Raw genomic sequence first — 22,631 nt, 5'->3', positions numbered from 1 at the left:
AGTTAGCTTGTCTATTAGGCCGTGGAAAAAGGGGGGAACGGAAAAGTACTAACTAAGGCAGGGTCAGAATATTTTTGAAGAGATAAGAGTCAGAAGAATGTGGGATGCGCATAGCTAGCTAAACCCAAGTAGGTGGAGTAAGTAAATGTGCTTAGCCTATTAGATAGAGACAAGTATGCATAATTATGGTATTTGGTATAAATGCACGCTATCTCGGGCAATAAAGTTGAAGTATGCTTTATCACTCATATTGAGTCGGCTGCATTTCTTCCTCCGTCCACTCGGGTCTGGAACTCTGATGGGATTTCTTCCTGCAATTGGCGCCCGAACAGGGACCTGAAGCGGCGGATAGAAGCAAAAGGCGCCGGGAGAGCAGCGACCGGCGGGCAAGAGCGACCGAACACTGTGCTGCGGTGTGTTGACTCCGAAGCCTGAACCGACTGAAGTTCGCCAGTGCTGGGCTACAGGAAACAAGGGCTGCAAGAGGTCTCTTAATTTAGCAAGAGGTACCGTACTATAGTGATGAATAACGGAGAAATGGATTAAAATGATGAATAACGGAGAAACGGATTAAAATGATGAATAACAGAGAAATGGATTTAGACGTAGCCCTAGATTTATTACAAAGCTTTTTAGAAAAGCGAGGGGTTAATCATAGTTGCGTTAAACAGCTAGCTGGTCTAGTAGCAACGGGGAAAACTAAGGGGTGTTTTCAGGATCCTGATTTATTGTTTGATGAAGGAGAGTGGAGGAAATTGGGGAATGTGTTGTGGGATATGGTCGTAGACGAGGATAAAACAGCTAAGAAACTGATGAAACCGTGGAGGGAAGTAATTAATAATATTAAGCGTCATAAAATGGAAAAGAATTTAGCCGCGGTATCTTCACAGAAACTCGGCAAAATGGAGCCTTCCGCTCCGCCGATGGAAACGGGCATATCTGCGTTATCAGCGAAGAACCTTAAAAGACTATTAACTTGGTGCAGAGGCAATAGGTATCCTGCTGACCTGTCAGGAGTTTTTCAAATAGAGACTTGGAAAAAGATGGGAACTGTGTTGTGGAAGGCAATTAGTCACCGCGAAAGATATATTCTCGGCCTTGTAACCATCTGGAAACTGATAAATACTACAGTGAAGCAATTAAAACCTGAAAAGACTGTTACGAGCATTAGTGACTCAAAACTTGAACTTTGGGACAGTATAGAGCAGAAATTATGGGATAAAGTCAGCAATGGAGATACAGAAGCTAAATCATTAGTAACTACATGGAAGCTTGAACGGTCTGCTGCTGCCGGAATTTTTGCAGCGTTGCAGCCTGATAAGTATCCTGAAATTTGCGGTGGAGTTCACCCGGTTTGTGTCTGCGATACCCTCCCTATTCAATCCCCTGCTGTGCTTTCGGCACCCCCGATGGTTCAGCAGTCCGGGGCAGGGGGAGGAACAATGCCAAACGGTTAGCCTCCTGTACCATCATCTAACCCTGGTGAGAACAGCAAGTCCAGAGGATTGGTGTCAGACAACTTACTCAAAGAACCTGTGAAAGCTGAGAATGCTAAAGTCGTAAACACGTGTACTATCAGTCCTTTTACCAATTTTACCAATCTGCTTTTCCTGCATTTTAACCCTCTAACTTCCACAGGAGAACAGAAGAAGTCACTGAAAATAGAACTGGACAACAGAACTGTGTGACAGATTAGATCAGCTAACAGCAAGTGAATCTGGCAGTCGGCAATGTGGTCATGATAATCGTGACGGGAAAAGGGGTGCTCCTGGGGACTCAGGGTATAAAACTTAGAAGTTAAGGAAGCACTGGTTTTGGAATTGGCAGTAGAGAATGCTAAAGTTTGCTATCAACATGTTATTTGCGAGTTTTACAGTGCATATTATGTGCTGCTGTTTATTGCCTCTCTGAAAGTCAAGCAGCTTGTCAGGAATGTGAGTTAATTGTTTTACTGGTTGTTGTTAGAATTGTTTCTTTGTGGTATAAGTGCACCGTAAAACTTTCTCTCCACTTTTCCCACTCACGCTGCAAGCAGCCCTGTGCTTTTCCGTGGGGTCAGAAATTACTGTTTTCAGTCGTGTTCATAAAAAATTGGTATTGGGAGGTGTTTTAAAACATAGGGAAGCACTTGGAAATATGAGGAAAGAAGATCTTGTAAAATATTGTAATTAATGGTGGCTGCTGTATAAGTTAAATGATTGGGAAAAGTGTCTGGGGAATAGAATCTTGAATTATAACACCTTATTGCAATTAATGTTGTTTTTAGGGCGAGAAGAGTAAGACAAAATAAATCCCTACAAGAGATCATTAAATCATTTCAGACAGCTGAGAGAGAGTTAACTGATAACACACAGGTCACAGTAAACTTGCCAAAGTCTGCACAATGTTTTCCTTATTAGCCTGTTTTCTTTGTGGGTATCTGTTTAAGCATGTTGCAATTTTGGTAGGTCTTTGTTATATGGTATAGTAAGTTCACAGGCTGTTAAATCATGAGAATCGGTTGACTCAAAAGGTGCGTTTTGTGATAGCACAAAAGATCATGAGTAATTTAGTTCCTTACTGCTTGAACGTGATGTTAAGATTTTATGTGTAGTAGCTGTTATATTTTTTTTTTCTAGCGTACTAGCTTTATTCCAATATCCAGACTTGCGCAACTCTGTGACAGGCTGTCTCTCATCTCGGTGCACTAAATTTGGCCTTTTTGTATGCACATCAAGTGAAGAATCATGGTTTTAGAATAACACTTGTAGCACACCAGATGAGACACTCAAAATTAAAAGGCCTTGCCCAGTCCAGCTCGCTACGGGGGGGTGGATGCCAAATGGGCCTCCAGCGCGCACTGACCCATTTTGTCAGGGAGACCCAGAGGTACCTCCACCTGGCTGAGCAGTAAGCGGTTCAAGGTGCAATGCAAAAAATTGAGATATTGTCTTAAATTGGTGTAAGTGTGATCCATCTGCTTATTTGAACTTGGTATATGGTTTTCGTATCTGAGCTCAGTATTTTAGTTTGTGTATTCATATTCGGTACCAAAAGAATCTTGTTTGGGGAGATAATTACAAAATGGGAACCGGTTCCACTGCTAAAATTCCACCTTGCTCCCCCTTAGGATGCATCCTTACACATTAAAGTAATCACTTATATTGTTAGAAAAGCATTTAAATTGTTAAAATACTATGATAGATGTGAACTTGGGGTATTGTATGAAGTTATGAAGTTGTATTTAAAGGTTGCTGGAATGTGAACTGATTTGGATCTAGGACAATAGAATAATGGATTTATGTTTATTATACTGGTTTATACTGTTTTTTGACATCTCTAAATTGTAAAAGGTAAATGGAGCTAAGGAATGTGACTATTGCTGAGCTACTTGAAATTGCATATAAAGTGTATTATGGCTGAAATGAAATGGGAAAACAAAAGAGCAAAATATCCCAGGCCTGTGTGCAGCTCATTGTAACTGAGAAGTTTCCCAGAGCCTCCTACTTCGTACCAGCCAGTATGCCAGCTGCGTGACCTTGGTTATATCTACACTGCACAGAACGAAAAAAACTGGAAAAACCTGGCTGCCCGCTTTTAAAGCAGTGAAAGGGGGGTTCTCTTTCCCCCCACTGCAGCGATGTAATACTGAATGGAGCAGTCCGAGGGTGAAGTTTAAAGGCATCCTGAGCAGACCCGTAGTTCTAATGAAACTGGACAATTAAACCAAAAATTTGTTGATAGACTTATCCTACGGTAATTATCTGTAAGAGACTTCTTAGTAAATTCACCATGCTAGTTTTTGAGGACATGGGAGACAACGAAAGAAAGGCCGTTTTTTGAGACAAACGGAATGCCAGATTTGGAACAAAGTTTTAATACATGAATTCTTGTATTTGCCTAAAAGTCCTATACCTCTCTTGGGTCAGGATTTGTTAAGTAAATTGTAAGCTCAAATAACGTTTTCTGAGAATTCTGTTTAGTTGCATATCCTACAAGAAGGTGCTTGGATGGTGCAGATCTGCTTGTGCAAGTGAGAAATCTTCAAGGAACTTAGCAGCCAATGTTTTTGATAAAGCAAATACTACACTGAGAAATCTGAAACAGGACTTCAATCCAGTAAAGGAAAACAATATCCAATAAATATGACAGCCAAAATGGAGTTAGAAACTTTGAGGGATGAATTTATGACAACTTTACAGGATGACTGCATTTGATTGGACTTACAGATTTGTCTATGAAACACTTTGTAACTATGACCCAAAACCATGCTAAATCAGAAAGAACCTGCATTAGTTATGGTCAAATCACTAGTTAACGTTCAATGAAAAAGGCCACACCAATTGATAACCTGGGGGAGAGGTTATGCTTATGTTTTTACAGATCAAGAGCTGCAATGGTTGCCAGCACGAAACGTGAAACCTGTGTTATCTTCCTGACAATGATTGTTGCAGCTGCTGTGTTTTGGATGCCTCCACAGACAAAGACTAACATGTGGATTACTTTAGCCAACATGACTGACCATCTATATGCCTAACTACGATGTCTCTGGAAAAAACGTTCCACACATGCTTGGTTGGTGTCTTCCTTGATGACTACAGCAGCATCACACGACTGTTTCAAATAGTGGTTGATGCAGAGGCATTGCAACGAACTGTAATAATACTAACACGGCACTTTGGATTAATTGCCACCTGGAAGCAGACATCGAACCACAGGAACTGGAATTGCTGGCATCTATGCCCATGGATGCTTGTATTCAGCCGGTTTGTGAAAAGTGTCAGAACAGTATACAAGAACATGAATGGACAAAACTACAAAATGTTAATGCTACCCTTGGTGACTACAGAAATGAAACTCGACGGTGTAATTCTTCACAGAAGAATGCAAGGGATGTCATTGACAGCGACCCTAAAACCTCCTGTATGGTGTATTCTTGATCTGTGAAGATAGAGCCTGACCAGGAATTCCTTCTAATGCTGTTGGAGGACTGTGTATTTTGGGACTATTGACTCTCTTAACGCCCAACGTATCTATGATAATAGATCACAGAAGAGCAAGACGAGAAAAACACTTTTTGCGTGTATATGAGTCAAAATGTGATGATAATGTACATTATTGAGGATCAGGGTTAAGGGTTTTAGGATCTCTTGTATCTAGTGTTGGCACAACTAAAGCTTTAAATACTTTAGAAAAGTTAGGATGCTGGCTAGTTAAGCAAATAAACAGAACTTCTAAGGCTTTAAGTGGACTTTTGTTAGATGTAGATTCTGTAAGACATGCTACGCTGCAGAATACAGTCACAGGAGACTTTTGTTATTAGCCCATGGCCATGGATGTGAGGAATTTGACGGAATGTGCTGTATGGATTTACAGAATAAGTCGAGATCCATCCACAAGGAGATTAAACAACTTACGGACCATTCACAGAAGATCAGAGAGGATGTAGGCCTCTTTGGCTTAGAGGGCCTCATGAACTGGTTTGGACTAGGAGGATGGGTAAAAGGGCTTTTGCAGAGTGCTCTGGCTCTCTTAATCATAGTAGTAGTTGCATTAATATGCTTGAGTTGTGCTATATCATGTATTAAGAAGATTTTAGAGCAGACACTTGGGCAGGCTCTGCTCATTAAAAAAAAAAGAAAAGGGGGGAGATGTCGGGGATTGGCTCAAGGAGCACGGACATGAGTCCACCAAGCAACTGTACGAGCAGAGCCCATTTTAGTTGACATAAGTAGGCCTTAGTTAGCTTGTCTATTAGGCCGTGGAAAAGGGGGGGAACGGAAAAGTACTAACTAAGGCAGGGTCAGGATATTTTTGAAGAGATAAGAGTCAGAAGAATGTGGGATGCGCATAGCTAGCTAAACCCAAGTAGGTGGAGTAAGTAAATGTGCTTAGCCTATTAGATAGAGACAAGTATGCATAATTATGGTATTTGGTATAAATGCACGCTATCTCAGGCAATAAAGTTGAAGTATGCTCTATCACTCATATTGAGTCGGCTGCATTTCTTCCTCCGTCCGCTCGGGTCTGGAACTCTGATGGGATTTCTTCCTGCAAAGTATCTTCTCCAGGGATCCCTGAAGTGTTTTTAAGGGCCAAAAGGGAAATTCGGGAACAGCTTTGTTGCTCAAGTGCAGGAGAGAGAGAAAAAATGAAAACTTCCACCATTCTCTCTGAAAAATTTCACCAATAATACAGGAAGTTATTTCACTGGAAATGCACTCAATATAATGTCATCTAAAAGAGATATCATTACCTAAAAGAGATATCTTACAGAAGAGTTGAACATATTAGTAGGGAGGTAACTGTAAACATTATGTTATATTCAAAGTCGGAAAAAATAAGACAGACATCGGGTTTTTTTGCTTTTCTACCTTATCTGTGATGCAGTACATTTAAAATTATTTAGATCAAGTCTTGATAGAGAGACAGAGACACTAGATTGTGTTTTGTCCTCAGATGTTCAGCTAAGGGTTTCTTAGATGAATGTCATAAAATAAGCAACACCAAAAAAAAAAAGAAATAAAGACTGCAAAGCCTTAAGAAAATCAAGACCAACATATCTGTGCACATCAGCTTTTCCCCCCACTCGCTTATTCCAGTAAAAACTTGTATTTTTTTGGAACATACAGGACCTTTTCAGGACAATGAGAAAATCTTCATATGGCATACATCTCCCTAAGCAGTATCAGAATTCCACTTAGCTGTGCAGTCTTGATTTGACTTTCATCGTGATACTTGGTCTCTAATGAACCTTTTCCTGCAGGCAGCCTGATTCATTCAGTATACAGAATAATCTGCTAAATTTTTGATAGTTCATCATGCAACTTAATGAGATTCTTTTAACACTCATTTTTTAATATGCCTGCTTATCTAATTATTTCAAAAAGTTAGCAACTTCCAAATCTCTCCACTTGAACATCCATGTAACTTAGGGCTGGAATTTTCAGATTCAATGAACATCTGCTGAAACTGACATATACAACAAAAAGCTGTTTAATTGATCGGGTGAGATTATTTTAAACAACTTGTGGTGACAGCAATATCAATTATAATGTATTTACTGAAGCTTTTAATTATGAACATTATTGTTTTTGTGTGGTTCCCCCCACTAAAAACAGTGAGTATCCTAGAGAGTTTGGCATAAAACCAGGATGTCTTCTATTAAGTCAAGACTCTTTGGATAAGATAATCTATGGCACTTATTTTCTTAAACACTTTACCTGCATTCCTTTCACTTCCTCTGTTACACTGCAATTAGAAACAGGAAAAGAAGAAACATCAGAAGAATATTAGAATAGTAATTAATGGATGCCTTTGTTTACTTTGGTACATCTCACAACTAGGCACTTCCTAAATAATAATTCCGTTTCCATCAGGTTTCCCACGGCCTGATCAGAAAAGCCACAAATACAATACGTGTTAAAAGTTACCTGATCGCTTACTTCTTGTCACACTATTGCTGTTAAAATCGCTACAAGAATGTAAGCTTTAGCTACCTTGGCCCAGGCTAAGACAGATAATTCCTCTTACAGTCCTTAATGTATTTAGTCTGTAAAGTTGTGCAGCAAGGATTAGTAGATGATGCACAAGGTATTACCCAGGAGTGGAAAAGGAAATACAGCCCCTTTGCTCTCTCCATTAGATACTCTCTTGTTTCCCAAGACTGAATTTTACCCCTTGTCCCCTCACTCTGTGGGGTTCCAAACATCTTCTGTGTTAACTACCAAGACACACCACATAACTTAGCTTTTTAGGCAGATATTAGGAATGTAGCAACAAGGTGACTTGGCAGTTATGGCAGAAACACTGAGATTTAGAATAAATTCACTGTTGAGTTCTTATGAGGGAGTTCAGGAAATAGAAAAAGAAGTAACTGCTTGTTTAATGTAAGTACTCAGAATAAAAAAATACAGATCACACAACAGTAATGGCTTTAGCCTCATAAAGACAGCAAGTGCTGAGATTGCAAAGATACTTTAATTACTTTAGCATTATTTTGCAGGGAAAAAAACAAAACAAAAAAAAAAAAAATCTAATGATGAAACCAGTAAACCCTCTGGAATTGAAGAGCTGATTACCTGAACCAAGATCAATTGATTCAATGCTTGTTGACTTCAATGACTATATTCTGATGAGATCCAAAAGTACACATCCCCATCAGCCAGGATGTAGACAAAAAAATATTTATTTTTTCCAGGTTTACTAGTGGTGCTTACCACTGGTAAATGGTCATCTATTTTAGTCTGTCTCATTTGACAGTCTTAACCAATTTATCCTAAAACCCTATTTTAAGGCAGATGTTGAATTAATTGATTAATACCTCTTGCAAATATGATATGGCACAGCGAGATTTGAATTTATTCCTATAGATATTATATATTAAGGAAAAAGAAACATTACAACAAACTGCATAGTAGGACTACATTAATAGCTACCTCAAGTACTTCCTCCTGCCATTTTCTAAGGTCCTCGGTTGACACATCCTCCCATGATTTTGGTCCTAGAAATAACAAGAGAGATCAGTATAAACACAGCTTTTCTTATAGCACTATATATACCCAGTATCATTCTAACAAACATAAACATTTAGGAAGAACATATTACATAGTAACAACACATTATCAAAACTGAACAGCCTCCAATACAACTGTAGAAGCAAAAACTCTCAGGTAAACAAGCCAAGAGAACATTGTAATTCTAAGTTAACTGAGAAGTCAGGCAAAACAAAACAAAACAACAACAAAATCACATGCTAAGTCTAACAACACTAAGCTAAAATCCAAGGAGCATTACAGCCGCACATGCCATGAAGAGGGGAAAAAAAGCAAATTATTTTACGCTTAAAATTTTATTGAATGCATGCTGACTACATGGTATCTGACGTTATTTAAAGCCATAGTTAAGGCTTGACAGGACTGAGATCCATATTAATTCCATACTGAATAGAGGTTAGTAAACCAAAAGTATAACCAACCTTTACAAATCAACGGTTGTGAATTACAGTGCTGTATGCCACCCTTTCCTTCTCTTGATGGACAACGTATACAAAATGCTATGAAATGCAATTTTCCCAGTCTGTAAAAGCCTTTAAAAGGTAAATCATATTTGGTGCAATGATTAGATAAGGCTTGGTACTGTGGTAGCACATCACGTGTAGGTGTGCTAAGTTCTACTTTACAAGAATTGATAAAGTAACTTACGAAACGTAATCATCACTTCAGTGATAATAAAAACTGGTAGAACATTTCATTTCCCTGTAAAGCCACCAATAGAGTGCACACACAGGATGAGATTAATTACTTTCTTTTGACATTCCCTAGCTTAGGAGACACTCAGTTTACAACCATCTTCTAATTTCTTAATATGTAATTTTAAACTAGAAATAGAAGTAGCCTCAGGCATTTTGTAATTGAGGTAATCACTAACCTGGGAAAATAAAGGTGTGTTCCTGTTATTTCAGTTTCACTGGGAGAGGATCAGTCTTTCCGCCAGTCTACCCAGTAGTTACTTTTGGCTGTTTGAAATTCCTGCAACACTTCACTAGACTGACAGGAGCCCTCAATTGCAAATAATTTCTTACACCACCCCTGTGAGAAAATGAGAGGGGCATTCAGCAGTTGCACATGAAAACTATCCTATAGCAGTAGTAACTGGTATATTTGATAGGGTATAACCAAAAATTGCAAAGTCCATGACCTTAGGAATCACAAAGTCAATGAACGTTAGCTAATGCTTTTGCCCAGAGTATGCATTTATGCAGACTGCAAAGCAAGATAGTGCATCAAACTGTAAACAAGCAAAAGAAATGAAACAAGGAAAAACTATAATGTTAAAATGTTGATGTTAAGGAAACAGCAGCTGTCATTTGTCTTGTGTGACCTGAGAATGGCCTGTTTTTTCTGAGTGCTCCTCTGTATTTCTTTTTGGAAACTACCAATCACCCCATTGATTGGCAAAGCTCACCCAGCTGCACAGAGTGAGTTTGAAACCTGTGATTCTTCTCAAGGTGAATATGGTGACAAAATCATTAGCCATTCTCAGTACACATCTATCTTAATTAAAACCTACCCCCCCTGTGATAATGATATAGGCAGCCCAGCTTCTCCAGACACTCACAGCTGGCATCTGCATCAATCTTGTTGACAAAGACACTTCTTGAGAGCAAGTGCTAGACTGTTTTTTTCTCTCCTAGGCGGGGCTTTGAAGCAAAAGCATTCCTGTGGGCTCGGGCAGCCCTCAGGATCAGCGGCTCAGCTCTGCCCCTTCACCGCTCGTATTTGCTAAGGGTTATAATGTAACATGAGCTAACATTAGGCTTTCTTTTTCCTTTTCTGCTGCCTATTAAACTAGCAATAAGCATTCTGATAATCAGGTCAACTTACAATATACCTTCATGACTTCAAAGCACCTCCCCAACAACAAGTTGCAGCTTCACGTTGGTTCAGAACAAGACTTTGGAGAGTCACACTTGAGAGTTTTTTTTTCATGTGCCACTTGTTTTCGCTGACACACTTGATGAACAGCTGATGAATTCAGAAGGACGACACCAATAGAAAATGGTGACCATAATGCATAGAATCTTATCTTATGACTAGTCCCAAACACATGTGGAGTCACTGTAGGTAAATATTTTTTGATATGATGTGCCAGAGTGTTTACATTAAGCAGTAAAGATATTTGCTTCTTAATTACACAGGGTTCTGCTCAATGATTTTAGATCAAAGTGTGGAAAATTACCACGTCAGCTACTTTAAAATTTAGCTAAACAAAATATAGCTAAGAAATTCCTTACATACATAATTTTTTTTAATACAACACAACACTCCTCCTGAATAGGTAATTCAGTTCATATAATTACACGGACAAATTAGACAAGTTTAAATTGAAATATTCTCTTTAAAATGCCTTTATAAAAAAGAGTCTGTGTTGATAGATAGTTTGCATTTCTTCAAAGCCAATGACTTCATTAGTTTAAAAACCCAGTTTAAACTAGCAATATGCGTTGGATCTTGACTACATACTCAGAATCACAAATCAAATTTAGAGGTTCCTCCTTAAAAAGCTCTAAGTAATGTAAAGCTGTGCCAAGTTCTGCTAATTGGGTTGAACCTTCAATAATTTTTACAGAATGATGCCAATCGTTATCTTCACACCAAACCACTACAGCTTTATGAGACTTCCCAGAACCATCAACAAAAACTTTGCAAGTATGTAGGATCAGACCAAATACAATTTTGATATGCAAGTTTAAGCAAGACTGTATGATAAATATTTTACTACTTATTTTGCTGCTACTAAGGAACAAAGTAGAAGTCTTTCCAATCTAATTAAATTAAGTTAGTATCTCATGCACTGATATCTCTGTGTTTAGCTTTGGATCTTTGGCATTGGATTTGCCATCCTCCTTCCCCCTGCTTAGGCTCTTAGTAAGGGTCATCATTTAATGTTTCTTCATTAAAATGGTTTTTATCAATGCTTTGACAGTATTTACTTTTGCTTATCCAATGGTAGTCAGTCTAAGACCATGATAATATGGTTGCTTTAATTCCAAGTCTGCCTGGTTTCTGCAGCCTAAGAACCAAGCATATACTGACTTGATTTCTGCGCACAAAAGCAAGTGCTAGCGCAAGACAGGCAGTGACACTGGGCAGCTTTGGATGCGAGGGCTGGCCTTTTGGTCTTGCATAGAAGTTAAGGCAAGTTAAAGAGGCTCGTTAACTATGAGCTAAACAAAACATGAACCAGGCTGTCAAAGAACTATTTCTTTTTTTTTTCCTTGTTAAATTTGTCACATCTCTGGATATGTCCATCCACTTCTGCCTTTACAAGAGGTGTTGGTTCTTTGTACTGTGGGTTTTTTTGTTTGTTTCTTGTAACTGCTTTCAGGGTTTTATTTTTCAGGACCTGAAACACTTGCAGGGCTCTATGTGCTTGAGAGTTTCAGACTCCTTGACACTGTGCTCTGCATGGATTTTAAAGGCTCTAACATCCTTCTTTTGAGAAGGCAGAACTCTCTGACACTTAGAGGTAGGCACATTATTAGTTGGTGCAAAAGTAATTGTCGGTTTGGACTGTGAATTTTAAATCATTATAACTAGACTCAAACACATCTTTAAAAATCAAAATAGGAACCATTACAGTCAACACATTTTTGCCAATAATAAATAAGTTTGTTTATTCCTGCGGCATAAAAATCCATGCTTCGGGATTTGAGAAACTCTTGGAAAGCATGTTCTGCATCCTGCTGGTATTGGAAGCTTTTTCCCTGCAAAAAGTTGTCAAGATGCTTGAAGAAGTGACAGTCAGGCGACTATGGCAGATGAGGCAAAACTTCGTAGCCCAATTTATTCAACTTCTGAAGCGTTGGGCAACGTGCGGTTGGGCATTGTGGTGGAGAAGAATTGGGCGCTTTCCATTGACCAAGGGCTGGCTGCGGCCTTTGCAGTTTTCAGTGCATCTCATTGATTTGCTGAGCATACTTTTTGGGTTTCGCCAGGATTCAGAAAGCTGTAGTGGATCAGACCGGCAGCAGACCACCAAACAGTGACCATGACCTTTTTTTGGTGCAAGTTTGGCTTTGGGAAGTCTTTTGGAGGTTCTTCTCTGTCCAACCACAGAGCTGGTCATCGTCAGTTTTTGTACAAATTTCACTTTTCATCAATCCATCACCTTTTTCACCTTTCCAATTTGCTTCAAATGCCAAACAACCTTAGGACGGTTGACGCTAAGTTCTTCAGCAACTTCTCCTGTAGTTGTAAGATGATCAGCTTTGATGATTGCTCTGAACTGGTTATTGTCAACTTGCAATGGCTGGCCGCTACCCTCCTCATCTTCAAGGCTCTCATCTTCTTTGTGAAACTTCTTAAACCACCATTGCACTGTACGTTCCTTAGCAGTTCCTGGGCCAAATGCCTGGTTGATGTTGTGAGCTGTCTTCACTGCTTTATGACTCATTTTGAACTTGAATAAGAAAACCACTCAAATTTGGTTTTTGTCTAACATTTCCATAGTCTAAAATAAACATAAAATATACAGCAAGTAATAAGTCATTAGCAAAAAAAAAAAAAAAAAAAGAAGAAAAAAGAAGAAAAAACATAAAGCAAGAAAATAACATTAAAATGATGCATAAAATAACCACATTTATTTAAGAATGTATCCCAATATCAAACGGAAAATTTCAACAGTGTGAAAGCCACAATTCCTTTTGCACTAGCCTAATACATCACGATGCCTTACTGTTTCCTGCTTCTACTACTTAATGACTCCTGGAACATAAAAATAAAACCCCACTCTATAAAAGGTTACCATCTGATGAGTTTAAAGTCTTAAGATGAATGTGCACACAATATGTGAATTATTTGGGGAAATAAAAAGGCTCTTTCTACTTTTGTAAAATAGATGAAACAATGGCAGTGAAAAACCCACACAGAATATTAAACATCACATAGAATATTAGAAGGAAAAAATCCTCCCTAGGAGATTTAATGTTACAGATATTTGGCTAATATCTTTAATGTGGGCTGGATACAACATAACATTAGTAGAGGAGTTGAGATTTGAGATGTATCCTGGTATTGCTCAGAGAAGGAAACTAAAGATATATAAGGATATTGTTAAATCTTGCAAGATGTGCAATTACTACTTTAAACAAGCTATTAACTTATTCTCCAATTAGCTTTAGATATGTTGTGTTATTACCATAGACCAGTCACCGTAAGGAAGTATAAAATGTTGAACAGATGATCGGTTTTTAGTTTAACTAAATCGTTAAGTGTGCAAGCATGAAACACAATTTCCTTCCAAAGGTGGTGTTCAAACCTATATAGAAGAGTAGTTATACTCTGCTAGAGCTCTACAGACAACAGGGTGGGTCTTTTGGGACTGTTTGAAAGTTGATGGTTGTTTTAAACTAAGGATTAATTTTTACTGGAATCAATACCATGTGAATGCTGAGATACCAGCTTCTACAACTCCTTTCCAAAATGTCTTCAGAAGGGCAGGTCCTTCAAAGTGGCAGTCTGGATCTTATTTCTTGCTCAGTCTCTAAATGTGCTTGGAAGACACTTTAGAACACTTAACTTACCCATTTTATAACATGGTTTAGTATGTCAGTTTGTCAGGTTATTGCCTCTACTCATTCACTGTTTTTCCAGAACGAAGAAGCAGATATCACTTTATGATTACATATTTGGTTTATGAAGCCACTTCAAATGTTCTCTCCTTTGTAGTATGAATCAAGCCCATTAATCTCATGGGATCATCATGAATGGCTTCTACGTTTGTTGTGTTTTCAGCAGCCAGCTGCTCACTGTTGAGATAAATGCTAACTTTGGAAGCCATCATGGTGGGGTTAGATGATCTTTCTTCTTCATCCTCCTCTAATGAAGGGCCTTTCTTTCTCCTCGGTTTTCTGCGTTTTCCCTTGACACTGTGATCAAGTGAGGCATAACACATCTGATGGGCAGACTCCACCTAGATGAACATGCACTTTAACATTCAGTAGTTATGCTTGCTCTAAAGTTATGTCTAAGACTTTGAGTATGTCTACACCGTAATCATAATAGTGGCTGAAGTTTACCCAAATTAGCTCATTAAAAGTACAAATGATTCAGCTGTGGCAGCACAGAAAACAGACCAACGTAACCTAACAGTAAATGACTCGTGTTCTTGGGGTAGTGTTGGAATGATAAAGGACTCAGCATTCCAATTCAATGTGAATCACGCAGAGACATTTATTACAGAAACAAACCTCCTTATATATGCAACTATATTCTAATCACGCGTCCACGCTCCAAGCATGGATTCGCTAAATGAGTATCACAGGCTGTCCATGCGCTGGAGTCTCACTGATGATACGTCCAATGATTCACGCCATGTTGGGACCCCGCTGATTGAGGAAGGCCCCTCTTTCTCACAGCAGATTCTGTTCTCAGCTTCTCGAAGCGGCCTTGAGATTCCTTAGGGCCAGACTAATTCAGCAACAAATCTTTATCTATCAAAACCCCTCCGCACTTCCCCCTTTCTGTTCTTGAATTAGTCAGGCCCCTTTAACCGCACGGTGAATCATTTTTGAAATATACTACAACATAGAACACGTGATTAACAACATAATTACAATTACATATAATGCAGTTAAACCTTACTTAATAAGATCAAACAACTACCTGCCTATTCTTAAAACCTTAATTCTACTATGACAACATAATTAACACACTATTTTAATAGATTCAAAATAACCAGACAAGTTAATACAATATATTCTCTTAAATTCCTAAAAGATTTATAACTGCGCAGTTTATAGGGTAACATATTTAATACCATCAGCACATAGTAATAATTGAATTAATATCTTAAAAGTTATCTTAACCTATTTAAAAGATCAATAGCTTAAGATTAATATCCCTTCTAAATCTTTAGCAGTTGCTAAACTTAGATTACTATGGTAGGGATATCTCATAATTTTACCTTATCTATGCATTGACTATCTAATCATAATATCACCCTTTTGGATCTCCTGCTGATTGTTCAAATTCCCATTCTCCACAGAAGGTACACCACCTTCTTACTAATAGGCTTCTAGACCACCAGGTCTGTGAGCATCTATAACACTGAATTAGGATCCATGGTTTACATCTGAAACAGTCCTCACAACTTATCTCCCTCCTGTCCATCTCCATCCGTTGAATCTTTGTGGAATCCACTTCAATCCTCGGCCTGTAATGACACAAACATAACCTTTTCCCCAGGTTATCAATTGATGCGGCCTTTTTCATTGACTAGTGATTTGACCATAACTAACGTAGGTTCTTTCTGGTTTAGCATGGTTTTGGGTCATACTTGCAAAGTGTTTCATCACATACAATGCTTTTGACAATTGGTTTTGTGGTGTTTCCCCTACTTCCCCCCCTTTGTTTTTTTTTGTTTTTTTTTTTTTTTTTGTTTGTTTGTTTTTTTTTTTTAAAGAAAAAAACAACAAACAAACAAAAAAAGTTCAGAACCAGATACGTGTGTTGGATCTTGACTACGTACTCAGAATCACAAATCAAATGTAGAGGTTCCTCCTTAAAAAGCTCTAATTAATTTAAAGCTGTGCCAAGTTCTGCTAATTGGGTTGAACCTTCAATAATTTTTACAGAATGATGCCAATTGTTATCTTCACACCAAACCACTACAGCTTTATGAGACTTCCCAGAACCATCAACAAAAACTTTGCAAGTATGTAGGATCAGACCAAATACAAGTATGGCCTATGACCTGATGTTAAAGACTTGCAGGTTCTGCAGCAATTTACATTTATGCATGCCAAAATCTGTGCTGTTAAAAAAAACCCCAGGTAGTGCAATTTACAAAGACATAGATTACAAATTAAAAAAAAAAAAAAAAATCAGAATTAAATTTTACAAATGGTACATATATGACAAAAGGATCATGGCCTATTAAGACTTAAATTCATTCCCTGCATTTTCTTGATCAGAGTGACAATTGATATATAACAGTCGGTATATCAGTCTGCTAGCAATGTCATCATACTGTCCCACAATAGCCACAGGTTTTTCATACACAAATCTGCAAGTCCAATCGAATGCAGTCAGCCTGTAAGGTTGTCATAAATTTATTCCTCAACATTTCTAACTCCATTTTGGCTGTCATATTTATTGGATATTGTTTTCCCTTACCGGATCGAAGTCCTGTTTCAGATCTATCAGTGCAGTATTTGCTTTATCAAAACATTGGCTGTTAATACTAGTGGAAATACAGCATTCGAAATTTCCTTGGAGATTTCTCACTTGCAGCAAGCAGATCTGCGCCATCAAAGCAGCTTCTTGTAGGCCATGCAACTAAACAGAATTCTCAGAAAACGTTATTTGAGCTTACAATTTACTTAACAAATCTTAACGTAAAAGAGGTATAGGACTTTCTGGCAACTATAAGAATTCATGTATTAAAACTTTGTTCCAAATTTGGCATTCTATTGGTCTCAAAAAAAAGCCTTTCTTTCATTCTCTCCCATGACCTCAAAAACTAGCCTGGTGAATTTACTGAGAAGTCTCTTACAACTAATTACCACAGAATAAGTCTGTTAACAAATTTTTGGTTTTATTTTCCAGTTTCATTAGAACTACGGGTCTGCTAGGGATGCCTTTAAACTTCACCCTCAGACTGCTCCATTCAGTATTACATCGCTGCAGTGGGGGGGGAAAGAAAACCACCCTTTCACCGCTTTAAAAGCGGGCAGCCAGGTTTTTCCTTTTTTTTTTTTTTTTTCTTTCTCTTCTTGCTGCAGTTTAGATATACCCAAGGTCATGCAGCTGGCATAATGGCTGGTACGAAGTGGGAGGCTCTTCTGGGAAATTTCTCAGTTAAAATGAGCTGCACACAGGCCTGGGATATTTTGCTCTATTGTTTTCCCTTTTCATTCCAACCATAATACACTTTATATGCAATTCCAAGTAGCTCAGCAATAGTTACATTACTTAGCTCCATTTACCTTTTACAATTTACAGCAGATGTCAAAAAACATTATAATAAACATCAATCCATTATTCTATTCTCCTAGATCCAAATCAGTTAATATTCTAGCAACTTTTAAATACAACCTCTTCCAAATTCACATCTATCATAGCATTTAGGTGTTTTGGGTTTTTTCTGTTTGTTTTGTTTTTGTTTTCAAAGCAGAGTTTAACAATTTAAGTGCTTTTCTGGTCTCAAAATTACTAGATAACAATATAAGCAATTACTCTAATGTGTAAGGATGCATCGTAAGGGGGAGCAAGGTGAAATTTTAGCAGTGGAACCGGTTCCCATTTTGTAATTATCTCCCCAAACAAGATTCTTTTGGTACCAAATATAAATATGCAAACTAAAATACTGAGCTCAGATATGAAAACCAAACACCAAGTTCAAATATGCAGATGGATCAAAGTTACACTAATTTAAGACAATATCTCCATTTTTGCATTGCACCTTTGGGCCGCTTACTGCCCAGCCAGGTGGAGGCACTTCTGGGTCTCCCTCACAAAACAGGTCAGTGAGCGCTGGAGCCACATTGGCACCCGCTCCTCCACCGCCGCAGCAAGCTGGACTGGGCAAGGCTTTTTTTTCTTTTTGAAGTGTCTCATCTGGTGCAGTACAGCTGTTATTCCAAAACCAGGATTCTTTACATGGTGTGCATACGGAAAAGCCAAATCCAGCACACCGAGATGAGACACAGCCTGTCACAGAGTTGAATGCTGGAATAAATACTAATACATACTAATGCTTCCTTAGCGTCTAAGTTTTCAACCTGCTTATTGATGGCCTCTTGAAAGTGGTCAATAAATTGTATGTAATTCTCATTGGGACCCTGATTAATAGTTGCAAATGATTTGGCTGTTTTGTTGGTTTCAGACACCTCTACTATAGCTTGATATGCGAGGTCTGTTGACTGCCTCAGGATTTCAGAAACTTATCGTGCCTGTAGTTGTGGTGTGTCAATTAGTGTCTCTTCCAGGAGTTGTGGGATACCTGCCCCTTTCAACGAATCCCCATCGTTCTGTCCTAAATGATCTATAGCTGTTACATTGCATAGGTCTAATTTTGCTTTGAGTCTTTCATGGTTTTTATCTGATCTCGGGGCAACTCGTACACATACTTAACTTTTCAAGAAAAATGCTTCAAACCCTCATTCTCTTCCGAGTCATCAGATAACACGGACTTGAACAGTGCTGGAGAATCATTAGTAACTGTAACAGGGAGGTTTGGAACGGTGCACATTCTCGCCAATACTTTGTAGCATCATAATTATTTGTATAACGTGAGTCCCCAAGCGCATCCCCTTTCCCGTCACGATCAGCATGACCGCATTGCTGACTGTTGGATTCACTCGCTAATAGCTGATCTGATCTTTCACACAGTTCTTTTGCCCAGTTCTTATCCAGCGACTCCTTCTGCTCTCTCGTAGGAGTTAGAGGGGTAGAAGGCGGTAAAGGCGGACATGAATCAGTAAAAGGACTGATATTACACTTATTTACGACTTTAGCATTCTCGGCTTTCACCAGTTCTTTTGACAAATTGTCTGATTCCAGTCCTTTAGACTTCTTGATCTCTCTAGAGTCGGGTAATGGTATAGGAGTCCATCCACTTGGTAATTTTCCTCCCTCCGCAACAGACTGCTGTATCATCGGGGGTGCCGACGGCACAACAGGGGATGGAGTGGGGAGGGGGTCAAAAGACACGATCCGGGTAAACTTTACGGTTATTTTTAGGTTTGCTATCAGGCTGCAAGGCTGAAAAAATTTCGGCAACTGCAGCCCGCTCAGCCTTAAAGTCTTTTAAGGTGGAAATTATAAGCTTTCATGTAGTCGCTAATGATTTAGTTTTTTATCATCTCCATTGCTGACCTTATTCCATAATTTCTGCCCGTTATCGTCCCAAAGTTATCGTTTAAAAGCCTTCTCGTTTTCTCCCAGGTAGCCGTTAATTCTACACCAAATTAATACTCTACATATGTTACTTTTGTCCTATGTAAGTCCTCTCATAGAGAGAATATGCAGGAGGAACTTAACTGCAGCTTGTGCTTCAGAGAACACGTTCTGCCCCATAACTTTACTCTTCCCTCCTCCTGCTCCCAGCCACTCACCTCTTCCCTTTGCTGCATCAACGACTTTATTCCCGGGGCGTCCTTACGCCTCTGTCCGGTCTTCAGTCCAGCTGAAGCCGCTCCCCGCTGGGCCACTCCAGGCTTTTCCCCGATCGTAGTGGTACGCCAGAGTATCACGTCGGGGTCATCATTTGTTGGAACGATAAAGGACTCCGCATTCCGATTCAATGTGAATCACGCAGAGACATTTATTACAGAAACAAGCCTCCTTATATATGCAACTATGTTCCAATCACGTGCCCAGGCTCCAAGCATGGATTTGCTAAATGAGTATCATGGGCTGTCCATGCGCTGGAGTATCACTGATGATACGTCCGATGATGGGACTCCGCTGATTGAGGAACACCCCTCTTTCTCACAGCAGATTCTGTTCTCAGCTTCTCGAAGCGGCCTCGAGATTCCTTTGAGCCAGACTAATTCAGCAACAAATCTTTATCTATCAAAACCCCTCCACAGGGTAGTGGCAGCTATTATTGGAAAGACTCACTGTGGGACTGCGGGTACTTTATATAATTGGTCCAAGTTCTTTGGGATGTAAGACATTATTTGATCTCTTTTTCTTCTTCCTGTTTTTGTTTTTTTTTTTTTTTAATTATAATCCAGTTACTAGCAACATTTTTCATAGGCTTGGTCTGTGCAGAAAACTAAAGATGGGTGATTCTTGTCTGTAAATATGATCTCATTTGCAGTGCAAAATGTATGCCTCCTGTGTCTTTCCCGTGTTTTTCTCTGTGTGTTTCAAGCAAAATTATCAAACATTTTTCATATTGGAATTTTCATAGGTTAGTCTGTTTCTGTGAAGTATAACAAAGCAAATGTCTAGATTTAAAAGAGAAAAAAAAAAAATAAATTTTCCACCACATGGAAGTATCCTGAGAGAGAAGCTGGAAATCAACTCAGGAAATCAGTGCTAGGAATGCTTCGATTACAGACAAATTTCAGCTGAAGGTTGCAGGCTTTTAGGCAACCAGGTATCTCAACAAAATATAAATCGATACAAAACCAGGCATTTATTTAAGGCATATAGATTTTGTGTTGGACAAGAGAGAGCCAGTCAAACTCATGATTATCACGTGATGCCGCTTGTGTTTTCACTTGAATGATGTCCAAAATAAATACAAGTAATTCTTTCCATAAGCCATGGCATTAGATGTAGGCTCAATTCAGCCTGATCTGCATGCCTGTGACCGAGCTTTATTATGCCATATGGATGGAAATGAGCTGTCTATAATTCTCCTGCTCCCTCATTAATGTCCCAGATGGAACAAAGGGTCAAGTCCGTGCTTAAATTTCTTGATGAACTATGACACTAATGCATGGTAATTTTCATGATGAGCAGCGTGAAAATTTTTGTTATATATTGTCATGGGATACACACAAAAATTCTGAGACAGACCACATTACCCTAATTCAGAAATCCAGAATTAAACTTAGAGATACCTGTAGCTGGTTAACTGGCCTTTGAGGCTGGGACTTCATCTGCCCGTAACAACATGCCTCTACAGTTTATCAAAGTAGAAAAATGTTTTAGTTATTAAGGCACACTACTGAGTCTTAAAAGATGAAATTAACAGCTCCTCCCTGTTACAGAACCAACTTTGCCCAGTTTACTTTGGTAGAAGTTTGTTTTGGTTTGAATTCACACACAGATCTCTTTCTCTATTAACAGAAGGGCAAATAGCTAAGAAATTCAGACATGCATGCTGTGAAAATGAAAAGCATTTTCTGTTCATACGGAAGGAAAGTTTCTCATTATTCACTAAGTGGGAGTCATTTTAGACTGCTAGGGGTACATCTTGCAATTAGAGCGTAACCACATATTAATGTATTTTTCAGCACGGGCAAACTTATACTGGGCCACGAAAGAGGCTGTGAGTTGCAGCAGCTGGTGATTAAATTGTATTCCTGACTGTACTTCCAGTTTTCTGAAAAATCTGGTGTAAGTCATTTTTTCATCACGTATCTCATTTTAGCCATCAGTAAAACAGATTATTTCCTCACAGTTTTCAGACTTGTTCCAGCATATTTGTCAACATTGCTGATGATCTGTGGACAGCCACAACAGAGAACTGGTCTGTGTCTGTTTCTACCAGCTTGTGTGGGAGCATTGACTTTGAACATGGAGTAATATGTGTCTTAGATTGCTGCAACTGCATGGATGAAGCTGTTATTTCAACTGGTGCAGCTTTACATGAAGAACAGCTCTTGGTTTTGAGATATCTGGCTGAACAGGATCATTTGGACTGCAAAAAATCCAATTCAGTATGAGACCTGGTCTTAAAAAGAGTAGTGCAGTATAATGGTTTGCAGTTCTATCCCAAGCTGGTATTAATTCTGTGTTGAGAAACACAGAAAGTGTTGGTCAGTCAGTTTTTAACTACACATTTATCACAGCCTCTGAACAGACACGTGTTCTCAAAGTGAAGCTTACCTAAAATATCTTGATTGAGATTGCCATAAACTGGGTCATCTTCTGTGTAGTAGCCATCATAGCTAGAAGGGCAACGGAAAAATACTTTTAATTCACAGAATATGCTTGATTTAGGACTTCACTATTAGACTTGAAACATTTTACACGCATGTGGCAGTAGCAAGCAGATTGTATGTGATCCGAAAAACAAGACCAAAAATATCGGGGTGGGGGGAACAAGTGTGGGGACACAGCACAGAAGAGAATGGTTAAGATTATAAAGTAAATTACACAAAAATACTATGCCTGCCAAAACTCTGATGAACAGAATGAAATTGAAACAAATCATCAAAGCAAGATATCTGAACATCTTGACTGTAAACAGCAGCAGGACTCCTTGTCCACATTCCTATGTGCTCTCAGCTAGAGAGAAAACTTTTCATCCTATGTCATTTTAATGTCTCCGTAATGCTACTCTCTTAACCTAAATTATATAAGTATCTCTTAAACTTCCCGATGTAAGCTCGGAATGTATTCACCAATAGCTAAAAAGGAAAGATACAAGTGAGAATGTAATTATTTCCTTGCATATTACTTAAG

The 22,631-nt window shown here is 38.7% G+C and overlaps 1 protein-coding gene across 1 annotated transcript; it reads right to left on the bottom strand.

The window, feature by feature from the left end:
• Window positions 1-14,175: 14,175 nt before the first annotated feature.
• Window positions 14,176-22,110, bottom strand: LOC135577505 (T-cell receptor-associated transmembrane adapter 1-like; the record flags this gene model as incomplete). Its single annotated transcript, XM_065047640.1, has 3 exons — window positions 14,176-14,454; window positions 21,062-21,120; window positions 22,053-22,110. Coding segments are annotated over 3 exons (396 nt in total), but the record flags the coding sequence as incomplete, so codon positions are not given.
• Window positions 22,111-22,631: the final 521 nt, after the last annotated feature.

This window comes from Columba livia (assembly GCF_036013475.1).
Source record: "Columba livia isolate bColLiv1 breed racing homer chromosome W unlocalized genomic scaffold, bColLiv1.pat.W.v2 SUPER_W_unloc_5, whole genome shotgun sequence".
Lineage (NCBI taxonomy): Eukaryota > Metazoa > Chordata > Aves > Columbiformes > Columbidae > Columba > Columba livia.
The sequence above is the reverse complement of the archived record's forward strand: the minus strand, read 5'-3'. Positions and strand labels throughout refer to the sequence as shown.